The sequence below is a fragment of the Equus przewalskii genome, chromosome 2, assembly GCF_037783145.1.
Source record: "Equus przewalskii isolate Varuska chromosome 2, EquPr2, whole genome shotgun sequence".
Taxonomy (NCBI): domain Eukaryota; kingdom Metazoa; phylum Chordata; class Mammalia; order Perissodactyla; family Equidae; genus Equus; species Equus przewalskii.
The window spans coordinates 83,215,123-83,222,988 of NC_091832.1; the positions used below are offsets into that span (position 1 = coordinate 83,215,123).

Genomic DNA, 7,866 nt, shown 5'->3' on the forward strand with positions numbered 1-7,866 from the left:
TCTGATCACAAAATCTGGCCAACTTTTAAAAAGGGACCTAGAACCAACAGAGCCAAGTTCATTTCTCTTTCCCACTCCCAAAAGCATTTCCCAAGATCACTGAACTTGAAAGAGGAAAAGGGCCTTAGCAATTATCTAACTTCATTCTACAGATGAGGAAACCAAGTAAGGCAAGTCTGCAGAATTTGAATGCACAGACCCTACTTAGCAGGTATATAGGATAATGCATTTTATTTCAGGAGCCATACACGAAACATCCTAAAACTTTCATTACACCTACAGTGACTGAAGAACTACTGCAATCTTCATTGCCCAAATATAAATGATTAACAGGTTTGGCTGCAGAAGTGATGGAACCCTGGACTGCTGATCTATAACAATCTATGTAACCCTCAGGGGTAGGAATGAACCCCATTTCCTCACAGGTGGTAGAACATAGCACTTAAGAAGACAGAAGTTCAAAAGCCAGAGAGAAGGGCCTCTAGTTCTAGCACCACCTCTTACCATTGGTGCCAGGAGGCAATTTTTTTATCCTGAGCCTCAGCTTCCCCATCTGTAAAATGAAGGAGACAATAAAGCCATATTTCACAGGGTATTATTAAGAGTTGAATGAGAAGAAACATATAAAGTACCTCATGTAATGACTGCATATAACACATCTAATAAATGGTAGCAAAGCTGAGAAGACAAGGATGCCTAATTCTTAGGGTAGTGATTTACTTTATCAGTAGACGAGATAAAAACAGAAGCGGTAGGAGCATGGGTGGTGGTGTGGATGAGGAGAAGAGACCCAGCCAGGCAGTACAGACCCACGGCAACTGCCCTGGCCCTCTCTGCAATGAAGAAAGCAGTTTGATAACCACTGCTTACGGGAATCTACTTTCCTTTATGTCCCATCACAGGATGATAAAATATCCGTTTCCATAGTTTAAAACCTCATGAAATATTGATCTTTTCTTATAATTACCAGAGTATCATTGTGTCATACTCTAATCAGAAATGCTCTCCCAAATAGTGCCTTTCTTCTCCCAACCCTTTAGAATTCTTTATTCCTCAAATGAAAATTTCTCTTCCCATTACCTCTGGAAAGAGCTTATTATGCAGCTATTTTATAGCCATTTGAATCTGTTTTAAGGAAATGAGATGAAGAGAACAATCAGATTGATAGAAGCAGGTATTATGGAAGAGTCATTCTCTCCACAATGATGAGTTAGCACAGATCTTTGACTTATCTGAAATATAATCCAATTTTTAAAAATATATCTTTTCACAGATATATAGGAACAACCATATTCAAACTTCCCTTGGTATCCAAGGGACTTAGAGGTAAAATCGTTTTCTAGGCTATTTATTCAATGAATTTATTGTGTGTCCAAGATCCCAGACCTCAGGATGTTCTCAGTTTAATGCAAAAGATAGACCCAATATACCAATATTATAAAGGTTAGTGTTATTATAGAGGTAAAGAAAAATGCTGTGAATAAGCAGAGGGAAGAGCTATAAGCTTGACCTCAGGCCTTGGTTCCAACATCTGTTCCTCTCGGAAGCCTTTTTCGTTATCCCAGCCAATGTGGCCCTCCTGACCTCATCTCATTACCACTTCATTTACAGCACTTCACAGCTGGAACCATCTTTGCATGTGTGTTGTGTGTGTGTGTACACACTCACTATCTCTCTCCCTCTAGAATGTGAGCATCTTGAGGGAAGAAATTATGCCCCCAGCACACAGAACAACAAATAGGCTCTCGATCAACAACTATTTGAGACCAATATGCCTGAGGTCTGGGAAGAGACTTCATAGAGAGGTAATATTTGAACCAGGTCTTGAAGAATCTAGAAGTCTGCCAGGTAGAAAAGGCTTTGCAGATCTAAAATTCAATGTTAAACTGCCATGTCTAATTACCATATACACCTCTAATGTGTACTGCTTTTGACTTTCTATGAGCAAACAGCTTGTAATTCATGGGTTTATGTTTCTTTCCTCACCATAACAAGTTCCAAGAGCTCAGTTTTCTATTACTACCATAAAAATCTATGTTGCGGAGGGGGAAAAACCCCTATAATTTGGGTTCTTTGGGAGACTCATTTTTACTTAAAGGCTTTCTCAGTAACTGCATTTTAGTTTAACATCTTCAGAGATTGACTAAACCAAACAGATTCAATAAACTAGACCTAGTAGGAGAACCTCAGAAATTTCAAGTGCTTGATTTCTTTAGAACTGATTTTTCTTAAATTCAACTTATTTCAACCTAATTTTCAAGTTAACGGAAGAATGGAAGTATCACTATCAAAATAATCAAAATTCTCTTATGTGCCCTAAAATTCAATAACTTTATTTATTGTTGACTGAGTAAATAACATAAAATGACATTTTACCTTGGAATGAGAGAGGCAGAGACAGGTAGCTAATAGTTTTTTGGCTCCTGACAAACACTTCATGAGAACCATACACCTATTCCCTGATGGTACAGGACATCTGCAGCCTCATCAATTTTCTAGAAGATAGGTTCTGGGTAGGGAAAGGAAGCCCAGGTCATCATACACTCAGTAAATAACTACTTAGGTAGGGGAAGGATATATACTTTTAGATTAGAAGGGATCTAACTTAGAGAGGTGATCTCCCAATCTGTCATTCAACAGAAAAGGACACTGAGGTCCGGAGAACTGAAGTGAATTTTTCTCAAATCCACATTCAGTAAAACCCAGGGATCCTGACCTGGTCAGGCACTGTGTCACTGTTTCTTGAGCATATCTCTTCAGGACACCAAAATTTTACAAATATAGCCAAAATGTCCAGACGGGGAGAATACTCATGGAACAAAACTAAGACTAGGAGTTCTGACTCTCACCCTTGATCATGAGAACTTAAGAACAAGTCACCTAGACATCCTCGGTCATCTATCGGAGATGCTACAAGCTTGGTTGACTCATGGCCTCAGGCAGCTCAACCTGATTTTCCCAACATTAACTGTTTTACTCACAGTTTTCCTCTGAGAAAGGTCTTCATTCAGTTTTAGAATAAACAGGATTACAGGGATGCACAGCACCAATTCAGTGAAATTAATCTAGCAAAGGAAGATAAAGCAATAGGCTGAAGATGCCTGCCGGTTTGGTGTAGGCACAGGAGGAGTGCCAGCCAACACCTGAACACTGTTCTTAGTCTCTAGAGACTCTCAAGGTCAAGGGCAGAAGAAAAAATCTGGGTCATGCAAATTTCTTTTGTCATCTGAGTTCAATAGCACTGAGCCTCTGAATGAGTGTTCATGCCGAGCTGTCTTGAGTCATCACTTTCTATTCTTCACTAAAAATATTTTAGAAGAATGGTTTAGGAAAAACAATATCCCCTAAACTACAAATTTCACTGGATTGAAGACACAGAGGAGAGGACAGTCAAACATAATGGTGTAAAAAATAGGATCAGAGAATCTTTATTAAAAACAATGAACTAAGATAAAATAAAGCAGTCAATTTTGACAGCATGGGCAATACCACAAACCTATTTTTACTGATGCAAATAATAATATCATAGTAGCTTGTTGCTTCTTCTACATGATAAATCTGAACATCTGCACACACAATTTTAAGTAAAAGTTGAAACTATTTAAATTTTGAACGACTGATATTAAACATTGATGATTCTTTCTTAAAAACTGCCTTGCAACAGGATATCCCACACATTTTGTGAGAAACTTAAGACTTAGACAAAGGTCCATTGTCAGAGAGAATGCCTCTATGACAAAAGAAGTGCACAAATTTTCTTCTTTTGCAGTAATTTTATTATATTGAACAATGCTTGAAACAAGTGGGTAATTGGCTCAGTTAGGAAAACATTTCTGTTGTACAAATGTTTGTTATAACTGTATTATTGTTTACCATACTGTGGAGTAATTTGGACCCTACACATACTTATGGTCCCCCATCCCTCAAAATCAGTGAGTGAATTATTGGAAGGAAATTTGTCAACCTTCAATTTAGAGTTGAAAGTACAGTTTGAGAATTTGACTCAGTGGACCATGCAGCGCCTGGGCAATGATAAACTCAACGTACGGTGTGTGCTCTTGTTAATTAATGTACATAATGGACATCTTGATCTTCTTCCCTATGGTGATATTCATCTTTGGAGTCCATTAATTTCATGTAGCAAATACACTGTTAAGATTACTTCAGAGAAGGATATTAAAATTGTTGTCTACCCTCAGACCACACCAGGCACAGTATCCCAAGGGCATGTGAATAGGAAGTGCTCAAGCCATAGGCATTGCCTTGATCCTTCCACAGAGCTGCTAATTAGCCTTGGGTCAGTCAGAAAACTGGTTACTCAGCTTTGAAACTTCTAGGCAAATTTTGCTCTTAAGTATATAGCACGACAAAAAGAAGTGATAAAGACCTTTTAACAACGTGTCTTCATTTTACTTATACTCTTCCTATTGTCATCACCTCCTGAGGAAGCCTTTATAACCAAAACACACACTTGATGAAGAGAACGTGAGCAGTCAAAAAAACACATATGTACACCGAAGACACAACTTAATTTTGGTTGGGTCCTCATGCAGCCAGGACAGAGAAAACTTTTGCTAACAGTGACTAAATAGAATACTCAACCACTTTCAGGATTCCTCAGTGTAGCTACATCAATTTATTAGAGGTAAATGGTAGATGAAAGAGCATATACTGCAGGTACCGGGTGACAAGGCATGTTGCTTAAGTTTGCTCATGAGTAAAATGGGCATAATGCCTTCAGAACATAAGAACATGATGAGATAATATAAGAAAAACAGTTGGCTCAATGTTCAGTTTCCTTTCCCTGCCAAGCCAACATTGCTATGACTACATGCAATGTGCCATTTGCATTAAGAAAGATGCAGGAGAGCAGACTGTAAACACGCAGTCAGCACAAACTTGGGTACTGTCTGATCTTTATAGGTACTGTTTAGACCTGGAAATATGTTCTTAACTACTTAGTAATGCTTTTTCTCCCCAAAAGGAAAGAAGAGTAAATATTGCAGGAATTCAAGGATGACACAACATACAGCCAAGTAGTCCCTTTGAGAATAGCATAGCTGACTCCATAAGATCAATAATGTATAATAGGGCCCAACTGCTGATTCCAATGGTCTCTATCATCCTAACTAGCTACTTTCAGTAGGGGAGGAGGCAAGAGAGACTGACCTTAATTCACCTCATTACCAACCAAAAGTGGAAAACCCTTTCACAGTGGTTCTCAACCTTGGCTGCACATTCGAATCACCTGGGGAGCTTTTAAAACTCCAGGTGGCCAGACCACACCCCAAACCAATTACACGCGAATATGAGAGGGAGGGTGGTGGGAAGCACTGTATTTTTTAAAGTCCCCAGTGATGCAAGATGCAGCTAAGGTTGAGAACCACTGTCTGGGATCACCCTTCCTGACTTCATGTAACTTCTGCTGCAAGCCAAACCAGGACAGCCAACCTAGAGCATTTCACAACCACAGCTTCTGAATAGAGCAGAACCCATACGCTGGACCACCACAGGTGCCTGCACCGAGGTCCACACAGAAGGCTGAACCACAGCTTATTAGCTAGAAGGGTACCCAGATCCTCACCGGAGAACCACTTTTTCAAATAGTTCGCACTTCAAAACACACACACAAGTTCGCCAATCTTGAGAGATGTCACCAACCAAAGCCCGTTAGGAATTTTTTCTTTTTAAGGCAAATCTCTTGGGAAAAATAAATACATGTGGGAGCGCGCCCCACACATAGAGCCTACGGAAAAGCAGACAGAAGCACAGAATTCCCAGGGCCGCCTAGAAAACACCCCGCGGGCTGTCCCCAGCGCGGGCCAGGCGTGTGCGCGCGGGCCGGTGGCCACTGCACCTGCTGGGCCGCACCTGCCGCGCCGGGCCCTCCCCTCCTACCTTCCAGCAGCTCGTCCAGGCTGGTGACCTTCCTGCTGCCGTCGATGGTGTAGATGGTACGAACGCCCTGGGGCAGGTTCACGTTGTCCGACAGCGAGCGAGTGAGCTCCATGAGCAGCGCGTCGAAGGACCGGAAGCGGTCGCTGGAGATGGCAAACACCAGGCCCTTGAAGTAGCGGTCCCCATTCCGGTAGAAGCGCGCCTTCTTGGCCTTCTTCTCCGAGCTCAGGGCCTGCAGGGTCCGCGTGCGGTAGAAGCTGCAGTGGGCACTGTGCGCCGGGCTGGGGATGAGCCCGTTTCCCTTGGGGCCCGAGCTGCTGCTGCCCCCGGAGGAGCCGGGCGCCCCTCGCCGCGACCCCGGCCGCGGCCTTTTGTCCCGTTCCTCAAAGTGCTCCAGCTCAATACTCCTGGTGCTGGCCATCACGGCTGCTCCGAGGGCTCCCCACCAAAAAAAAGAAAAACGTCCCAGCCAAAGCCTCCAGGTAGCCTACTGTTAATGCGAGAACCAGTTCAGGGCCGCAGGGCTGCGAGGGGCCTCAGGGCGCCGGGACACCTGGCTCTGGCATCCCGCCCTCTCCTTGCAGGTGGGGCCTCTGAGCCGCGGAGGCACCGGCCGCCTCGCGCCCCCCCTAAAAGTGGCCGCAGCGTCGAGCCGCCCAGCTTATTGTCCGGCGCGGCTCGCTTGGTCCTCCCGCCCGCCGGGGAGCCACACGCCCCCCAAGCGCCTCCTCCACCCAGCCACGCCTCACGACTCCCGCCTGGGAGCCGGGCCGGAGCCGCGAAGTTGGGCCTCCCGGGCCCGCGGGCGCACACAAAGCTCGGGCGCCCGCCGGTGCTCCCCGGCGCGCCGAGGGAGGGAGGGAAGGGCGGGGAGGGGCTGGGAGCGTGGGAGAGACGCCTGTCGCGGGCCCGCAGGGGCGTCGCGCCAGCCCGGAACCGCCCGTGTGCCCTGCCCGAGGCCCGGGATGCCGCGCCGCCGCCTCGCTCGTCCCCGGGCCCTGTCCGAGGGGCGGCGCGCGCTCGCTCGGGCTGAGAGGGCCGTGCGGGCCCCTTCCTCCGCCGGAGCCCGGCCCTAGCGGGAAATAACGCAGTCCGCCTCCTCCGCTGCCGGCCGGCCCGGCCCACCGGCGAGCATCCCCGCCTGGGCCCGACTACGCCGCCCGCCCGGCCCGCTGTCAGAGCTGGAGGGGGCTTCCAGCCCCGCAAAGGCTGCCAAAACCCGGGACGGAGGGAGGTGGGCGCGGAGGAGGGGGCCGGACGGGTCGGCGCGGAGGCGCTGCAGCACGAGACGAGCGGCGCCTCCTGGGTCCTAGGCAGCCCCGACCGCCTGACAGCTACAAACCCGCGCGCCGCGCTAATGGGCGCAGCCGCGGCGCGCGCTCCTCCGCCTGGGAAGCGTAAGCGCGCAGGCCAAAAACCTACAAAGGAAGGAGGTTCAAGGGCAGGGATCACATCCCTTAGCCAGCTTCCAAATGAGGAACTGAGGCCGAACTACGGCAGAAACCCGAAACTTGGCGTTGAATTTGGGCACAAAATTTATTTTTTAAAAAGGAGATTTTGAGCTTTATTTAAAAATCCTTTGATAAATCAGTTTCCATTGCAGATTAGCTAACATGGTACGTTCCACAACTTTGAATGAATGAATAATCAGAAGTGATTGGTTTCTGAGGGATTTATTTAATCAGCAAATATTTATTAGGAGCTCGCCATGTGCCAAGCATTGTTTCCATCACTGAGGATGCATCAGTAAAGGAAAGAGAGAACTCTTGCACTCCTTTCCCCCTTACATTCAAGTGATATTTAATGTCAATTTGAGCGTCTTATTAAGTAATAGGTCTAACATTTCTAAGTGCTCATCATACTGGAAATCTTAACTTAGTAATGTTTCATCAACAGTAAATACATATTTTCCGAAGGCTTCTGAGAAACATTAATTACTTCCATTTTGCCGCCAGGGAAAGATGAAAC

At 45.8% G+C, this 7,866-nt stretch overlaps 1 protein-coding gene across 18 annotated transcripts in view; it reads right to left on the bottom strand.

The window, feature by feature from the left end:
• The window catches only part of DCLK2 (doublecortin like kinase 2), a 144,302-nt gene extending 137,251 nt beyond the window's left edge, over window positions 1-7,051 (bottom strand). For 10 of the 18 annotated variants that reach the window (XR_011537759.1, XR_011537756.1, XR_011537755.1 and 7 more), the window contains exon 1: window positions 5,899-6,876. Coding sequence is in view for 13 of the 18 variants with exons in the window: in XM_070611612.1 (XP_070467713.1) it covers window positions 5,899-6,319 (421 nt within the window). In the remaining 5 variants the exon portion in view is untranslated. Of the gene's footprint in view, window positions 1-5,898 lie in introns of all 18 variants that reach the window. The other 8 variants (XR_011537758.1, XR_011537757.1, XM_070611616.1 and 5 more) reach the window with 4 other exon arrangements.
• Between the last annotated feature and the right edge of the window lie 815 nt (window positions 7,052-7,866).